The sequence below is a fragment of the Candoia aspera genome, chromosome 5 (genome assembly GCF_035149785.1).
Source record: "Candoia aspera isolate rCanAsp1 chromosome 5, rCanAsp1.hap2, whole genome shotgun sequence".
Taxonomy (NCBI): Eukaryota; Metazoa; Chordata; class Lepidosauria; order Squamata; family Boidae; genus Candoia; species Candoia aspera.
This window is the reverse complement of record NC_086157.1, coordinates 14,852,392-14,871,631: the sequence shown is the minus strand read 5'-3', so window position 1 is coordinate 14,871,631 and position 19,240 is coordinate 14,852,392. Positions and strand designations below refer to the sequence as shown.

The following is a 19,240-nucleotide window of genomic DNA, read 5'->3' as shown; positions in this document are numbered from 1 at the left end:
GCATGGGGTCAGATATCATCTGTACACTGATGATACTCAGCTGAATATCCAAGTGATGATGTCAAAGTTTGTCCAGTGTCTTGAGAGGCTGTAGGGTGTCTGAATGGGGAGGAACAAACTTATGCTCAACCTTGGCAAGACTGAGTGGCTGTAGGTACATAGACATTCCATCTCTAGTTCTGAATAGGGTTGCACTTACCCAGATGGAACTGGTAACAGAATTTGGGGGCATTCCTGGACTCTCAGCTTAAGCTCAAAAATCAGGTGGCAGCTGCTGCAGCAAGGGAAGCTGTTGCTCAGATTCCTCAGCTGCAGAAGGCTTGAGAAGGTAAGCTCTGGTTTCTGGATACTCTAGGATGATTATTCAAGTTAAAGTAAAGTAACATTTACAACTATTTGCTTACTTCTGATTTTCTTGAAAGTATAGGATAAACATAATCTTAGCAAAAGAAAAAAAGAAATGATAAGAAAAAGAATTTGCTCTGGATATTTTTAGTTTCTGAACCATTGTATTTTTATCTGTTTATAGCAATACAGATGGAGATTGGTTGCTTGCGAATTTTATTAGAATTTGAATGAACCTGAATACAAATGTATACCTAGACCATCTAGTGTCTTAAGTCAGCAATTATCCAATGTTGTTTCTGACATTTCTGGAGTTGCATTTGTCTTTTTAATTAATCTTTACAGTTCTGTAATATACCTTCTTGAAGTAACAGCCTGTCACTAATCCCCCTTTTGAAGAGTGGTTTTTCTCTTTGAAGCCATATTATTAAAATTGGGTTATGATTCACATATGTTGTTGGGAGAATCTCTACTTCTTTGTTGGATGGTGTAAGAGTTTAGAGAAATCTCAACTCTGTAATATGTTTGGAGTCTTGCTGAAAAAAAAAGTGTAATTCCTTACTTCTGAGTTTTGTAATCTCCAGGAATCTGTCAAAACCAATGTATCCATGTAATGAAATTCACCTCATTATTTATTTTTAAACATATTACATATTTATTAAATTCAAATGGAGAAAAACTGCAGAAAACAAGAGGAAGTTGGGACTCCTTTTAGCTCACTCTGAAAGATTATGTGTCCAGCTTCTGCTGTACAATTACTACAGTAGGTGAAATTTGGGGATGCTATAACAAAGAGATACTTCTTGATTTTATATTTCAATTCCTGGGGTTTTGAAACTGGAATAATTTTCTATTCTAATTTTAAACTTAAGATTATGGGACTTGAAACAAAACATTGACGTTTAGAGCGTTCTTTTCTTTACCAACCACACCTGCTTTCACAGTAGTTCATCCTATTTTCTCACTACTCCCACAATATTTTAGAATCCCCTCCAAAAGATACTCGTTTTCACCAAATCTTTTTTTTTAAAATGAAACTGCATTCACCTGGGGTTTATGAGCAACTGTTTCTCAAAAAAGGCGCTGGAGCAAAAGATTAGGCATCCTTCTCTTGATGTAGTAGTCTTGATCAAGATCAATCCAACTTGTGCACTTACCTTAGATTAAAAAAAATGTGGAAGTGTGGGTGCATTATGCATATAATTTGGCTATGTTTGCCAGACTTTCTAGCATTTTTCCAGTTGTTATATGCTGTTCTTTTCTCCTAAAGTATTTCTGTAGTTCTTGAGACTCTCCCAAAGCTTCTGATAACTCCCTTTTGTATGTGAATGGTACCATTTTGTACACAAGAACTGGCATTCAGTAGGAGCTTTGCTATTTCTAAGTATGATATAGGAGGCAGGCAGAATCTAACTGGGAGTCAGGCTGCCAGGTATCTTTAACTTACCTTGCAGCTATGGGATGCTCACCTCACTGGGACAGTATACTTATTAAATAAAAATGAAGCAGAGTGAATAAAGAACACAGACAGTCCATTTCTGTTGCACATCCAAAAATATTATATTGCTGAAATAGATTTCTTTATTTCTGAATCTTTCTAGATCAGCAGAATGCAAGTTGTAGTCAAGTATTCAAACCATCCTCTGTAGTAAGAAAGCATTTATTAGTGCAATTCAATGTTTTGTGAAAGTTTTATCAAAAATGTAGTATTTCCATGAAAACGAATTCATTTTCATCATATACAATTGTTAATAAAACACTACAAGTGTATTCTTTGTAATAAAGTATTGAAATCTGACTATTTCAGAGATCGTTGCAACTTTTAAGTGCAATGCAATTTACACACTTCTTATAAATAGAACAGTGTGGTAATAAATTAACAAGGAGATGAGGGAACAAACTCATGACTACCCAAAGATATGGCAATTTCAACTAAAAGCTTGTTTAGTGCATACTGTTATATCATAAATTCACAATGTTGTATTGACTGTCATACTTCCATTCAGTCTTTATCTAAATCCAATCTCTGCTTTCTGTTCCTTCTCCCCCACTGTTCCTGCACCCACCCCCTGCAAGATGGACAGTATCATTTAAATTACTGTTTCACATTGAAGAATTTTCATCAATTATTTGAGCAACTCAGCAGAGACTTGCATGAAGTTGGCCTTTTCTGTGCACAGACAGACCTAACTGGATATGAGTATATGCTTAACATACATTCTGACCAAGAACTGATCATTAAAAGAAAAAAATGGTGTGCACATAGAAAGTTCTTCAACACTTTGTTTCAAGCAAATGCAAAAACATGTTAAGTGCAAAAAATATGCTTTCTTGGGAAGGCTACAAAAGAAAAATATGAAGTAGATAATAATTTGTAAATCTGTGAGGGTCAAAAATGCCTTTCTAAAGAGAGAGGAAAGCAAATAAACAAGGAACACTAATTTAAAAAAAAAAAACACTAAACACTTCATTCTGACCAAACATTCAGAAGTCACATTTTGACTCCCCAAGAGGGACACTTCAGGTACTTTGTGCATGTATTTTAAAACTTTAAATAAGAAAACTGCAACATTAACTTGGTAATACTGCTTTTTGCTTAAGCAGACAACTAAGTGCAATATATTTAGTGACAATGATAAGGACAGAGTAACAACGAAGAGCACTATGTTGTAGCACTCCTAAAGTCATATTTACCCAGCCAGCTGGGTAGGAGATCTGAGCTATTTCTTGAATGTGATTCAGATTGACTTGACATCAATAACAGCCATCTCTCCAGCTGCCATCCCGTAGAGTAGTAAATGAAGAAAGAGGTTTTGGTGGCTGAAGAAAACTGTTTTTAAAAAGAAACAAGGTAAACATAAAATAAGGCAAAGTTCCATGAACAACTAAGCACACAAGGCACTGCAGTCCTCTCCACAAGTTCCAGCTGACAGCCCTCTCAGATGAAATCTTGCAGCATGACCCACTAGTTCCCAGCACTATTAAAAGGAAGATTTGGAGGAGAATATACTGCACACATCTTTTTGATTTAAAAGACCTTTCTAAGGTCTTTTCATACAACAAGTCAGTCTTCCTGTCCTTTGCCCAGATCTGTCCAGATCCACAAGAAGCTTCAAATGTTTACTGAATAGAGAAATTGAACAGTTCTGTGCCAGGAGTGGTGTCCGATCTTGCACTAAATAGAAGGTGGGCTAGGGGAATTCCCAGGTCCCTTTCTAAAATTCTATTACATTGTTATTTGGGTATTTCCCCAAATTGACTGCAGGGTCCTTCAACCCTTTGCTGACATTTTCCTCCCTACTGTGTGACTCTTTTCATATAACCAGTTCAGCAAGGATCATGATTTTTTAACTGGAGGTCTTTGGAAATTAGAGTTCTTCAGTAACAATTTATAACAAAGGCAACCTTGCAGCTTGCCTTCTCCTGAAGACCACACCTTTCTATTTTAAAATGAAATGGCCAAATGCCCAAGAGGAGCTGCAGGAAAGTACAGATCAGGCCTGCACAATGTACAGCCCGCCAAGCAGCCTTGTGTGGCCCACCGGCATTTTTTAAAAACTCATGTTGCCACTGCCAGGAAGGGTCCATCACTGCCACTCTGAAAGATGTGCTGCTGAGTACCTCCAAACCTCACTGATACCACCAGCTCCGGTGCTGCCTCTGCTCTGCTAGCTGCTGAACAGCTGATTGGCATGCCAAGTATTCCAGTTTGGTCTGGCGGTTAAGGCAACGGTGTCATGACCTCGTTGCAAGGCACAAAGAGCCTCACAACGTGGATCATGATCATTAAGGAAAAGGGGAAGGAGATAATCAAACCAGGGATTAACACAAGCACCCAAAGGCACCCACACCCATGGACCCATAAGCAACTGAAAAGAGAGACGTCAGAGGAATGAAGATAAGACGCACATGGTGCCCCGGAGGACACAACCGTCGCAGGGAGACAAAGAAGACACCGGGGAAAACGCCCAAGCAGCCATCAAGGGTCCCATCAAGAGGGATCGAGGCATTGAGGGGTGGGGAAGCCCGGGGCAATACAGGAGGGTATAAAAGGGGCACCCCCACACTACCTACCCCGTTCCCGTTTTTCGTTCTGTCAGCTATCATTCCAATAAACCAGAAATCCTTAATACCCATTAAGTGAGTCTGTGTCTTATTGCGAAGCGAGGCTGGCCCTGACAAACGGGCTAGAAACCAGGAGACTGTGCGTTCTAGTCCTGCCTTAGGCATGAAGGCTGGCTGGGTGACCTTGGGCCAGTCCCTCCCTCTCAGCCCAAGAGCCAATCAGGCATAGTAGGAGAGTTCTAGTCCTGCCTTAGGCATGAAAGCTGGCCAGGTGACCTTGGGCCAGTCACTCTCTCTCAGCCCAACCCACCTGACAAGGTGGTGGTTGTGGGGAAAATAGGAGGAGGAAGGAGTATTAGCTATGTTCCCCACCTTGAGTTATTTATAAAAATAATAAAGGCGGGATAGAAAATTAAATAAATAAATAAATTCCTTTGCAGCCCACGATTATTCTTAATTTATAATGTAGCCCTTTCCCTTCTACAGGCTGTGCAGGCCTGGTCTAAACTATATATTGCAGAATATAGCGATAGTTTCACAAATCTAACCAGAACACTCCTTAGTAGCTAAAATCTTAGGCTTTTTCAGAAGACAACATCACTGTAGTGATACTTTCCTCATGGGTAAAATGTTCCTAAATCATGTAGTATCCAGGCTGTTGGATCTAAATGTAGTCCTCTCTATGTTGTATAATGAATGTCAGATAGCAACTTCTCATTGAAGTATTTTCCTTTCCTCAAATGATGCTATTGAAGCCAACTGGAATTTGGGTCCTGCTGGACAGATAGGATTAGAAGCAAGCACTGAGACCTGCCTAATCAAAAATATATTCCTGACTTTTAGCTTACTCCATTCTGCATCCAAGTTTGTCTTTGGCCCTGACTGCTATCTGGTTCCGTAAGTCCCCACTAATGTTTTCACAGGTGGGCACCAAAGGGCTGCTTCATGTACTAGGTGTCTTAGCAGGTGGCTGATCTTGGCAATTAAGCATGGTTCAGCCTATTAGCACTTGAAAGGGAGACTGAGAAATTAAAAAAAAAATCTGGAAGATGGCAATGGCAAACCATCTGTACTGTTTTCAAGAAAACTGTCTGGATGTGTCCATATAATCATCAGGAATGAAGCTTGACCTAAGAGAGACTTTGCTTTTCTCTCTTTTTTAAATTGTATGTTACAGAGGTGGGGTGAAGCAGAACCGGGTTTAAGGGAAGGCACCCAGGTAATATTCCTGGGCACTGGGTTTGTGTTGGCAGCAGACCAGTGCAGTCAAAAGCTGCAATAACTATAAAACAGTTTCTCTTCACTAGTAAAGTTCCAATAGGAGATCAGATGAAATTGTTTCTTTTTTCTAATTTTTAAATAAGAATTTTATTAAGTTTGAAACAAAGATAAAAACTACAAAAAAGAAAAAACTACAAAAAGAAAAAAAACTAAAAAAGTGTGAAACACAATAAAAAAGGATTTTGAAGATTACATAAAGAGGTGCCTTCTGACTTTCAACAATATGAATATACAGCAAATTCCATAATCAATCCCTTACTCTATATCAAACCAAAATCACACTATTTCTATAAATCCTTCCATTGGCACATTATAAAAAGCACTAAACACAATTGCTTCTTCCCCTTATATTGAAAGAAAAAAAAAAGAAAAAATATATATAAACCTCCAAATCAACTCCCCCCACAAAACAACATTTATTTCCTTCCTACCACTATTCTATATATTTCTGTCCACTATAATAAAAAACAAATTATAAAAACATTTTATTTTTTTTACTTTTATAATTAATATTATAATAATCTTAACCTATTAAACCCAAAACCAAGCAATTATTACTATATCTTATATATCTTAAAAATCAAACAAATCTTAAAAGCAATCCAGTAAATCTTAGTTCAAATCATTAAAGATGAAATCATACAAGCCTCAAAATCAATCCAAATAAGCATCCTTAATTCTCTACCCCACCTCAAAATAAACCAAAGCATTTACACATCTCGAAGCATTTTTTATACAGAAATCAAACAGCACAACTGCCCCCCTTGGAAACTCAGACTTCTCAGTAAAAAACCTCCCACAGAACAGAGCCTCTTCTTTCCCATAACGTTTCACCAAAAAAAACAACTGCATTTGTGATCTGCAGTTTGGTCTGTTCTGTTAACTCGTTCAGCACCAAGATCTGATCATCTGGCACAACAAGCTTCAATTTCACTGTCAGTAGAAACATCTCCATCTTCATTAGAATCAACTTCTTCCACAAGCTCCTCAGCCAGATGAAACATTTTAAAGCTAATATTTTCTGCAATGTCCCAAATATCTTGCTGAATAGCTTGACAGGTATCATAAAAGATCTGTTTAAACTCAGAGTGAAGCTCACAATGGAACTCTGAGAGAGTCTCCTTGATATCCACCATGCTTCAGTAGATTATGGCACCCCCTAGATACCTGACTGGCAAGTGTAGGAGTTAATGAGTTAATAGAAAATCTCCAAAAGTTGTTGACATATATGCTAAAAAAGCAGCTCCATGGAAAGTGAACTGAAAACTGAAGATTCGACACAGCAGATTCAACATGTAGGAAAATGATAAATCCTTCAAATTCAATACAAAAATAATAGCAGGGAGACAATTATTTTTCTCAATCCTCCTCAATATCCAAATGTGAAAACAAGCCAAAGCTTGAAAAAAAAATTTTTTAATCCCAAAAATAACGACAAGCACCAAGAGAGATTGTTTCTCCATGCTGTAGAAAAGCTCTTAGTGTACATAATTTAAAAAAAATAATAAATTGGGTGATTTAGAAATGGGGTGGGTGATCTAGTGTCCCTTGAGGCTACAGTGCGGCTTGGAAACAATGATGTCCCGGCCTCCCAGAGGCTCTTACCCGATCGGTGTGAACGCTGTTTGCAATTCTCGGGCTGTGAGTCACCATTCCAGAGGGCAGACAGGATATTCTGAGCGCTTTGTCTGTGAAATCACTCTAGGGCTTCAGGAAAAAGCCTGCCCAAACCCCCCAAAAAACCCTGCCGCTGTCAGTTCTGTCCATGGAGCTCGCGGACACAGCTGTTCAGTCGGCCATGTCCCCCACTGGAAGTCTCTTTTTTCTAATGTTGACAAAATTTAGAACATAAATGCTTGATCAATTTACATGAACAGTAATGGTCATATCTATATATGAAAAAATGTTTTCTTACAGAGGTACATTGCATGTATAGATTATACTCCTTCCCCTTCTCTTCATGCAGAGTAATTAGCCAACACTTGCAGCACGCATAGTTGTTGTTTTTAGGGAGAAAAACAAATATGGCACATGCCCCGCAGATTTTTCTGTACCAGTACTGCTGGCTGCCAGCCAAGAAGAAAGTAGGCTGGATGCCTGCCACAGTTCAGTGATATATAAGCTCAGGCAGAATAGTCTTTTGAAAGAAAAAAATCCTTTTTACCAATATCTTAAGATGGCAACTGTAAATGTAGTCAATAGACTGAGCATAGGTCAAGACCGGAAATCCAATAATCATTCGACAAACCCAAGGGGAGACACAGGAGACACTGTGAGGTGGAATCCAGAGTTCTAAGCTAGACACAGTATGGTAAACACAACGAGGTGAAACGTGAAAAGTTGTTCTCAGCATTTTCTCCCAGGGAGTGAGGCCAATAAATCAGCCATGTTGAGCTTCTACCCAATGCACAGCTGAGGCACATTAGACATCAGAGTCTGATCTTCTACCAGTCTGCTTCTTGGCAAGCCTCTCAGATCTGCAGAGTTTAGCCCTCTGTTGTTGATCTTTGTCACATACCTCAGTTTAGGATTGAGTGGCTGAACTTCGGAGTATGAGAAGCTGCCAGTGGATGCAGGCAAGGAGTCCTGAGGGCTTGCTGGATCTGCCTCAGTCAGAAAGGAATCACTGGTTTGAACACTGCTGAAATCACCAGCATCAGGACTTTGGTCACTAGATGCCCCTGGCTCCACTTCCTAACCATCCTCTTTATCTGATGACATATCCCACAGGGCCAAAACATACATGTCATAAATCATGAGAGCAGTTCCCACTATCTCTGTGTTCCTCTGATGAACAAAACACTGCCCCTACCTTGACCTCCCAAGCCACCTCCTCTGCCAATCTTTTCTTTGGTCTTCTTGTTCACTCACTCAGGAGATGCAACTAAGCATGCCTCATCCCAGAAACTGAAACATTTTCTTCAGCCTTCAGGCTAGTATTTAAAGAAAGTTGAAGTCAATTTCATTCACCAAGCATTAAACAATTTTGACTACAGATTGGGTGCACAATAAAGCTGTTCAAATCCTATTCATGTCCTTATTAAGTACTGCCTTTAGGTTTAATGTTAGGAATCAAACATTTAGCAACAATTGATTACCAAACTATACGCATAATAAAACTGTGTGTCAAATTATGAAATGGACCTTGGTGTAACATTTATTTATTTATTTATCGTATGGCAACACATCATACATATTACAAATATATTAAAAAATGGGAATATAAAAAGGTATATAGAAAATATACATTGGTCATAGGGCAATTATAACTAAAAACAAACATTAAGATTACAAATATAGTCTTTTGCAGCATCAGTTGCCATCAGGAAATCAGCAAATTTCCTGTCGTAGGCTCTAGTCTTACATTATTATGTGTTTAACAGTTTGCCTGTCAGTCCCACAGTCACACCTTGGAGATGGTATCTTACCCCATTTATATAGGGAATCTGCACACCTGCCATGATTAACACGCACTCTATTGATAGCTGACCATATTCTGCGTGGCTGATCAAAAGCAGGAGGCTTCGTTGTAATACAGGGTAGGCTTTGACAATGCTGGGGATAGGCTTTTTGCCAAGATTGCCTCCAGGAATCGAGGAGATGAAAGTTTTTTATAGCCAATTCCCTGGCGGTAGCCATATGTGAATGCCTAGATTGCAATCTGTTTATTCCTAATTCCACTATATCGCCATGTATGGGGAGCTTGGAGTTATCAGCTATCCTTTTATATTCTCGGAGAAGAGCATTCTTCTGCCGGAGGTCTGGATGAGGGATATGGCTCAAGATGGGCAGCCATTGGGTAGGAGCGGACCTGATGGTTCCACTAATAATCTGCATTGTACTGTTGAGTTGTATGTCTACCTTCTTTGCGTGCACACTATTGAGCCACACCGGAGTGCAATATTCTGCAGTTGAATAGACTAGCGCTAGAGCCAAAGTGCACAGCATGTCAGCAGATGAACCCCATGTAGTACCGCATAGCTTATGAAGAATGTTAATTTTAATTCTCAGTTTAGTTGCGGTATTTTCTAAGCGCTTCTTATAAGTAAGCGTCCTGTCAAGGGTTATCCCAAGATATTTTGGGTGTGTATTATGTCAGAGTCTAGTGCCTTCAAACTGAACATTAAGTTGTCTATTCACCAACCTGTTATATAGGTGGAAGCACACTATTTCTATCTTTGCAGGGTTTGGTTGCAATCTCCATTTGTGAAAGTATGTTCCCCGGGCAGCTAAGTCAGATGTTAAGATGGTTTCCATTGTCTCAAAGGTTTGATGTCTTATGCCTATAGCCCAGTCATCCACATATCCAAACTTTCTGGAGATGGTATCAAGCATATCAGAAATATACAAATTAAATAAAAGAGGGGCTAAAACAGAACCTTGTGGTAAGCCATCATTAAGGACTTTTTGAGTGCTCATGCAAATTGGGGGACAATTGATAGACTGCCTCCACATGGTGTCCCCTGGGCCAACTAAGATTTTGGGGAGTGGCTAAATGGTCTATCATATACAAGGCAGCCAGATAATCCCATGGATCTCCTGGCTAGAACACATTCTTTTATGTCATCTTCATCTTGGTGTAACAAAAGTGATCAGTTAGTCCTTTTGTCCAAGGAAAGACATTACAATAGCTTATGTCAAACCAGCTGCTCAATTAAAAGAATTCATATCTTGTCCACACCAATTTATTGGCTATAAAACCAAATGCAGTCCAGAGGTAATTGGGTAATACCACAAACAACTGAGACAACTATCTGACCCATTATCTACTATGGATCTCAAGTATATGTTTCCCGTTACCTACTACCTGATGTTTCTCAACTGGAGGTACCAGTAACTGAACTTTGCATCTTTTGCATGTACTGTAAATCTATGACCCAGTTCTCCAACATACTATGTTACTAACATCCATATATCCATGCAGACACCAGAACAGTTTGTACTTGTTTTGATAAGAAGCTAAGAATATATTAGATTCTCATAGGGAAACTCTCATATAAGGGGCCGCAGGTGGACTAGTATCAGCATTAGGCATCACATCGACATAATAGGTGGAGTTTTAAATAGTATCAGAAAAGACTTTGGAAAAGAGATGCTTGTAGCTAAAACGGCTGAAAAGGACTTAGACAGCAACTGGCTTGTTGGTTTCAGTAAAACCTAATAAGGGCTGGTAAACCTGAACTGGATTAATTCATAGGCAAGTGGAAGACTGCCAGAAAGAATTTTTTGGGTGCTCCTGGAAGAAGCGTAATGAAGAGGAGGTGCCATGACAGGCCCTTCTCATCAACGCAGAATGTGCTAGGTGGAGCCGAAGATGACAGAAGATGGTTAAAAAATGTATATGCCAGAGAAGAGCCTGCAGACAATGAGCTGCCAATCTGAATGATGGAGGAATAAACCAGAATAACTTTAAGCACCTTAACTAGAAATACCCAAATACTTAGAAACACAGATAGATGCATATATGCTGGATACCCATTTACTGTATGTTAAGCTTAAATGATAATGTACATATATTTACATGCACAGAGTTAACTAGAGCTTAGAGGGGGGGAAAGTTATTGTACTTTTGAAACACTATCTGAAGAAAAGGAGTAGGAGAACCCATTTTTGATATGTGAAACAATTAGTGAGGCTTAAAGCTGGGAATGTGAAACTATCCTCGTAATTTTTTTCAGAAATTGCTTCTTACTGTCTTTTAACTAACTTCTTACTGTCTTTTAACCTGGCTGCTGCTTCTTAACGCCAGGTCAGTTAACAACAAGGCCCTCTCATATGTGACTTGGTCACAGAGGAGGGGGCAGACTATTACCAAAACCTGGCTGGGCCTGGAAGGAGGAGTGGCTTTGCCAGAGATGTGCCCAGTTGGGTTTCAGGTGTGGCACCAGCTGAGATGACAGGGCAGGGGAGGAGGGGTGGCAGTTATCATCAGAGAGTCTCTAGTGACCTTCAGGGGCCCTGCTCTGCAAGTAGCTGGTTGCGAGACCCTGTTTTTCAAGTTGGGTGCCCAAGGGCTATTGGGAGTGTTGCTGCTGTACTAGCCTCCCTGCTGTGTAGCAATCTCCCTGCCTGAACTGCTGGAGGCTGTCTCAGGGCTGGCGGTGGAATTCCTGGGAGACTTCAATCTGCCAACCCTGGGGCGGACCTCGGAGACAGCCCAGGAGTTCATGGCCACCATGGCGGCCGTGGATCTGGCTCAGATTATTTGGGACCCAACTTGAGACAGTGGCCTCACACCAGACTTAGTTTTCTTGTCGGAGCAGTGGCAATGTGATCTGAGGGGAGAGTTACATCTTTCCCCATTGTCATGGTCAGATCACACCCTCGTGACCCTGAGATTCTCATATGCCATCCCCCCTCCACAGGGAGGCAGGACCTATTCAATCAGTCTGCCCCTGGCGACTAATGGACCCAATGCGGTTTCAGAGGGAGCTGGGGGTTATATCCGAGGACCTGCTGCACAGTCCAGTGGAGGCCCTGGCTGCTGCCTGGAATAGGGAGACGGCTGGGGCCTTGGACAGGATTGCTCCTGTGCGGCCTCTCTTATTCCATCAAACCCGACACTCCCCATGGTTCACGGAGGAGTTAAGGGTTCTGAAGAAAATTAAGAGATGTCTAGTGTGCCGCTGGAGAAAGACAAAGACCGAAACCAATCGGACACAAGCTAAAACCACAATTAAGGCCTACCTTGTGGCAGTAAGAGCGGCAAAACATCAGTATTTCTCCACTCTTATTGCATCCGCAGAATGCCGCCCAGGAGCCCTGTTTAGGGTCACCCGATCCCTGTTGGGGAAAGGGGATCCCGAAAATCATCTACAGGGCCATGCTGAGTTTTCAGAGCATCTGCAGGATAAAATCGTTCAGATTCACTCTAAGTTGGACTCCAAGCGTGAAACAGGGTCTGAGGAGATACCTGGGGAATGTACTTACCCAGTTATCTGGGAACAGTTTGATCCTGTTGGACCTGAGGAAGTGGACAAGATCCTCCGGACTGTAAATGCCACCACCTGTCAATTAGACCCATGTCCCTCCTGGCTGGTGAAGGCAGCTCGGGAGGTGACATGTTGTTGGGCCCACTTGATAGTAAATACATCCTTGCAGGAGGGGGTGTTTCCAGTGGCCTTTAAGGAGGCACTGGTGCACCCCCTCCTCAAGAAACCATCACTGGACTCTACCGTACTGGATAATTTTCATCCAGTCTCCCACCTCCCTTTTATGGGGAAGTTGGTTGAGAAGGTGGTGGCACTGCAGCTCCAGAGGACCCTGGAGGAAGCAGATTACCTAGACCCCTTTCAGTCAGGTTTCAGGCCCGGATATGGGACAGAAACTGCATTGGCTGCACTTATGGATGATCTCTGGTGGGAGCGGGATGGAGGCAGTGCATCCATCCTGGCTCTCCTTGACCTCTCAGCGGCTTTTGATAACATTGACCTTGGTATCCTTTTGGGGCGGGTCAGGGAGTTGGGGCTGGGCGGCGTAGTTTTGCGCTGGTTCACCTCCTTCCTCCAGGGCCAGTCCCAGTCGGTGTTAATAGGGGAGGAGAGATCGGGCCCACGGCTCCTTCTCTGTGGGGTGCTGCAGGGTTTGGTACTCTCTCCTCACCTAACATCTATATGAAACTGCTGGGTAAGATCATCCCTCTCCACAGGATGAGGTATCATCAATATGCTGATGATACTCAACTATACATCTCCATCCTGGGGGAAGTAAGTGATGCTGTGACTGCCCTTTCCAGGTGCCTGGGGGCTGTTGGGGTCTGGATGGGGAACAACAGGCTTCAGCTGAACCCTGGTAAGACGGAGTGGCTGTGAGTTAGTGGCCCCTCGGCTCCTAGGAATTTGCCATCTTTAGTCTTGGATGGGGTTGCACTGCCCCAGACAGATCCAGTATGTGACTTGGGGGTCCTCTTGGACTCACGACTCCTGCTAGAAGAGCAGGTGGCAGTTGTGGCCAGAAGGACCTTTGCGCAACTTCGTGTTGTGTACCGGTTACACCCCTTCCTGGAACAAGAGCCCTTCGAAGGGTCACTCATGTCCTGGTCATCTCCCATATAGACTACTGTAATGCACTCTACATGGAGCTACCCTTAAAGAGTATCCAGAAGCTACAGCTGATCCAAAATGCAGCTGTGCAGGCAATTTTAGGTGCTTCAAGATCAGCACATATTACTCCTTTGCTCTGCGAGCTGCATTGGTTGCCAGCTTGCTTCTGGGGCCAATTCAAGGTGTTGGTTACCATTTTTAAAGCTCTACATGGCATGGGTCCAGGTTACCTAAGGGACTGTCTCATCCCCGTTATATCAACCCATCACACCCGGTCATGCAGAGAGGGCATGCTATGGACCCCGTCTGCAAGAGAATTCCATCTGGCGGGGTCTAGGAGGTGGGCCTTCTCTGCAGCAGCTCCCACCCCGGAAGTGCGGTTAGCCCCCTCCCTTCTGGACTTCAGAAAACAGCTGAAAACCTGGTTTTGTCACCATGCTTGGAGTGGGAAGAGGAATAGCCATTCTTGGGGTTGGTTGGTTCCCTAGTCGTGCCAGGACCAGTCTTACCCCTTATGGGTTGAATTAGATCTGCCGTTACTTGGATTTTATTGTATTTTATAGTGGTATTTATTGATTATTGATATTGTCTCTGATTTTTTTGAATTTTAAATTGTTTTTATTGTGAGCCGCCCAGGGTCCCACACCTGGGGGAGATGGGCGGTGATAAAAATATGATAGATAGATAAATAAATAAATAAATAAATAAAAAGGAAAAAAACTGGAAAATTGTGTGGCCCTGCCTCTTTCAATCAGATCCCTCAAAATCATGTGCACACCCCATCACAAAACCCATCACGAAACTGCAGTCCTTCTTCTACAGAAGCCAAATGTGGATTCTGCTAGGACTCAAATAGAGCTGTGACACCCTGGCAGGCCAGAGTATATGTCCAGCACTCTATTTAGGATATATGGCAATCAAAAGCTTCCTCTTATGGAGGAAAGTAGAAAACAACAACTTTTCTTTTTGATAGACGAGATAGAAGACCATGGCAGGCAGCTTTCCATCTCAGGAATACATAATAGCAAACTTGTATATATATAGCATACTAAACCATATATATTCCTAGGCTTCCCAGATAATGAAACAATTCTTCTGCCAGCGTAGTTGCAATTGTGCCAAAAGAAAAGATTTCTCAAGCTGATGGCAGAGCACCATGCATCCCATTATTCATTTCCCAAAGCATTATGAAATACTTCTTTTTACTTATGTACTACTACTGATTGCTGCTCATTATTCTTTCATCTGTGGGCTGAATTTCCTAGACCAGTAAAGTAGTGGTTTCCATCCCCTGGCATGGCAGCTACTGGTGGTCCTTGAGATTACTGGAGGTGGTCACTGGTAAAAGCCTACTTCAAGTCAAGCTCAACTCTGGTTGATACATTTCATCAGTGATTTGCCATTGCCTTTTTCCAACTTTCCAGTCTAACCTAAAACCCCGGAATTTTCTATCTAAAGACAGAATTTCAGGGAGTGGGAATGATTATTTAAAGGATATAAGCTCAATTTTTCCTTCAACAAATGTACTCTTACCTTCGAATTGGCTGTGCAATTTTGCTCCTAGGTATACTGCTTCCACCTATGGCCAGGGAAGGCCTAGGAAGACTACTACGTGTTACAGTGCTTGTGTTTGCAGTCTTGTTTGGCACTGGAATGCCTGTGCTGGAGTGCATCTGCAAGCTGCTGCTGAACAATGCAAGGCCACTGCCACTGTTGCTTCCTTGAACTGTTGGGCTCACATAGGCCATAGCTTTGAGAGGCTGCCGGACAGATACTGGAAAGTGTCCCACACTGTGGACTCTGTGTTGAAGTTGCCCTGGTGAAGGAACTAGAAAGTAAAAGAGGAGGAACAGAAAAGATTTACTGAGAGCTATAATGCATGAGAGATTTAAATAATTCCTGACAATGACTTCACATTGATGAGCAAGTAAATAATTTAAGCAAACATACTGTATAAGCATGTATTCAGATACACAGTTATTACATACAGGTAGTCCTCGACTTATGACACTCATTATTTCAGTGATCGTTCAAAGTTATGGCAGCGCTGAACAAAGGGACTGAAGACCCATGCCCAAAGTTACTGCTGCTGCACCATCCCCACAGTCATGTGAACAAAACTTGGGCATTTGGCAGCCTGCCCACACTTATGACCGCTTCAACTGCACCCCCCCATCTCTCCCCATCTCTGTCTTTTTGGTCCCCTGCTGCCCTGAGATCCGCTGCCACAGTGGACCTTCGCTATCTTCTTGCTCCTGCTGCTGACAAGGCAGGCCTGGCCTGACTGCTGGGCTGGGCTGGGGCTTGCCACTTGTACTGTGAAAAGAAAAAAAGCAAAAAGCTTTGCCCCAGAGCTGTGGCACACCAAAAGGCCTGAGGCTGGGTGTTTTGCTTTTTTTTTCACAGCAAGAATGGAAAGCCCCAGCCTGGCACAGGAGCATGGTGCAAAGGGGCTTTTTGGCGTGCCGTGGCTCTGGGGCTGCAAAAAACAGTCCTGGAGTTGTAGTGCAGCACAAAACCCAGCCCCAGCCCGCCCAGCAACCAGAATAAGCACACCTCGTCAGCAGCAGGAGCAAGAAGACAGAAAAGGTCAGCTGGTGTGGCAGAGCACAGAACAGCAGGGGCCTCGGAGTGCAGGGTGGTGAGGGCGACTGCAGCTGGGACTGGGGTGGCTGCGGCTTCCCAGGGTGTGGCAAGCAGCCCCAGAGCCACGCAAGTACTTAAGGGTGGGCTTTTTGTCAAAATGTAATTGCACACATAACATCATTTGGTAACTGCAGATGCTTATGAATTTGGGGAAATATTTTAAAACCCTCACAGAAGAGAAAAGATGGAGAGATGGTAACTACCAACAGCACTGGACTGAAGTATTTTCTTATCCAAAATAGGCCAAACAATTTGAAAGCTGAAATCAGAAAACCTGCTAGCACCTTTTAGGTAATAATAAAATAAAATGCAAAATACATTAAATAACATTGCCCTTTCATAATATCCAAAATTTGTACTTGAAGTAATCACCTAAAGCCATTTAATGGCAGGAACAGCACAATGAGCAATTTAATAGTAGGTACTGAGACAAAGGCATGCTTGAGTGTTATTGGTTCAAATTCTCTCCTTAAGAGTCTAAGATCAAATCTACAAAGCACACCTTACTGTTATTGCTGGACTTTGATCCATCATGGGCTCTCTTAAAGACTGCTGGTAACAGTAGCCTAGTGAGAAGACTTCAGACACCTAGCTTCTAACAGCGGGTTCAAATTTACTCCATGCATGTAATAACTGAGGAGCGCAGAATTAGAGACAATGGAGGTGTATTGGAAGTCGAATCAACAGACACAGGATGTTTGTGCCACCAGTGTATGTGCCAGGAAGAGGGAAAACAGGGGCTGTGTTATTAGTGCTTGGGTCAAGGGTATGTGACAAACAAACCACAGGGCAATGACCCCTAGACAATTAGCATCCTAAAAACAAAAAACGTTTGTTTATTGAAAACCCACTGTGATAACCGCTGTAGAGCTGTATAAAGCTGCCGTGCGTGGGTGTTCGGCACACCCTCCCCTTGCACAAGGAGCACCCTCTTTCTTCTAGATGTCTGGTCTAAACGAGCTTAACTCTCCCGCCTCGTGTGGTCATTGGCTTATTGTACTGGGCGAACAGACAGAATGCAATTTGCGGCCAACATAACCTTTAATCCACTTTTTAGTATTCACTAATATTCTTTAGTTCATATTTAGTAGTCACTTTAGTATTCATTAATATATTTTATTAATTTAAATACTTTTATTCTGCTTTATGCTTTAAAAAGCATCTTACATACAACAGATAAGTATAAGACTATTTCTGTTTCAGAGCTTAAAATTTAAAGCCGATCTAAAATATATACTTCAAATTTTAAAATAACAAACTCTTTAGTTTCTATTGCTACAATAGTCAGGATTATCTGGGAGAATAACAATTAAATCAGTTTACTTCTCTAATATATGTACTGTATATCCTTCTTGTAGCACCATTCTCCTAAAAAAGTGTGAGCAAGTCCAGTAAGTCAAATTCATATTAAATTAAGCTACAATATTAGGTCAAGGAGATTCTTGAAGAGGTATTTGGCTTTCTTCAAAAAAAAAGCATAATTGGGATACTTCAACTCATGAACTGTATCAAATTTTCAGAAACTACATTTCCAGCTTTATTTTTCACAGCTCAAAATGTTACAGTACAGATTGAGCAGCACATTCTAAATATGGTATTTGCATGATTTGTCACTAAAGCACTCAAGACATATGTAATTCTGCTCAAATGGTACCAACTGCTTATTTCTTGACACAAAACCAATAAAGATAGAAGAGAACATCAAGATCTTGAACTAAGTTTTATCAAAATTATCTCCCCAAAAGGGGAGAAGAGCACTTGGGAGTTACTAGGGAGGTACCATTCTGATCACCAGAAGATGGGCTTTTCCAGTCCAAAGGCAGGGCTAAGTGAAGGGAATCCTCCATATCCTCAGTTGTCCCATGGTTTCAGTTGCAAAATACAGTTTGACACACCTTTACTGAACATAAGCAGCAGCAAGAAAATTGTTTGCAACATATGGAGTCCATACATATCAATAAACACACCTCAGGTCAAAACCAAGTTGGGGTGAGTTTGTCAGGTCCATCTTCTGATGACCAGATGACACCTCATGAAAAGTCCATGAGCTGTTTTTTGTCACTGAATGTAGAGCCAACAGGAAAGGGCTCAGTATTCAGGGCAGGCCAAAATAATCATACAACTCTCTACAAGACCATGAGCCCAAAGGCAGCCTCTACCAAAGTGAATTTGTCAAATCTATAAAGTTTATTAAACTTTATTTATTAAACTTTATTAAACCTTATTAAGTAGATGCATCTACTTATTAGAGGTAGATGCCTCAGCCCAAGTTGCTGCTCTGCAGACATACTGTAACTAAACATTTGTTGACTATGTCAAAGAATCTGCTACACTAAGTGGGACACAATGCCTTCCAGAAACTGATCGTTACTGGAGGAGTAAGTCAAGGCAATACACTCCCTAGCCTAGTGCATTTTCTGATGGCATATTTGGATTCTCATTCCCTGCACTGCGTCTTTTATAAGAAACAAATGAATTATGATTCTTATGAGTCTACAGAGTGTACTTAAAGCTAAATTCTTAGGCTTCTAATTTATTCAATGTGCTTTCTCTGGGATGGCTAGGATTTGGACAAAAATTGGGCATAATTGTTTCCTGATTACCTTGAATAAACCTTTGATTTCAAAAAGCTCTCAGGTCTCCAAACCACCCTCTCTTGCTGAAAAACACAGATATCACATCTCTTTGAGAGAGACCCTATCTCCCCAACTCTTCTGGCCAAGATGATCACAACTACCATTTTCCAAGTCAATATATTGATTGGATCTTCTCTAATGGTTTCAAGGTGAATAATGTTTAAAGCCCTTAAAACCAACATCAAATCCCATGAAGGGAACAAATACCAGGAAGGAACATAAGTC

At 41.6% G+C, this 19,240-nt stretch overlaps 1 protein-coding gene across 1 annotated transcript in view; it reads right to left on the bottom strand.

Moving 5' to 3' along the window:
- Window positions 1-1,906: 1,906 nt before the first annotated feature.
- SLAIN1 (SLAIN motif family member 1) overlaps window positions 1,907-19,240 on the bottom strand; it is a 108,711-nt gene continuing 91,377 nt past the window's right edge. Inside the window, exons 6-7 of the mRNA XM_063304646.1 lie at window positions 15,267-15,561; window positions 1,907-3,175 (exon numbers count right to left, since the gene is read on the bottom strand). Of these exons, the coding sequence (XP_063160716.1) occupies window positions 3,100-3,175; window positions 15,267-15,561 (371 nt within the window). The 3' untranslated portion in view covers window positions 1,907-3,099. The remainder of the gene's footprint in view (window positions 3,176-15,266; window positions 15,562-19,240) is intronic.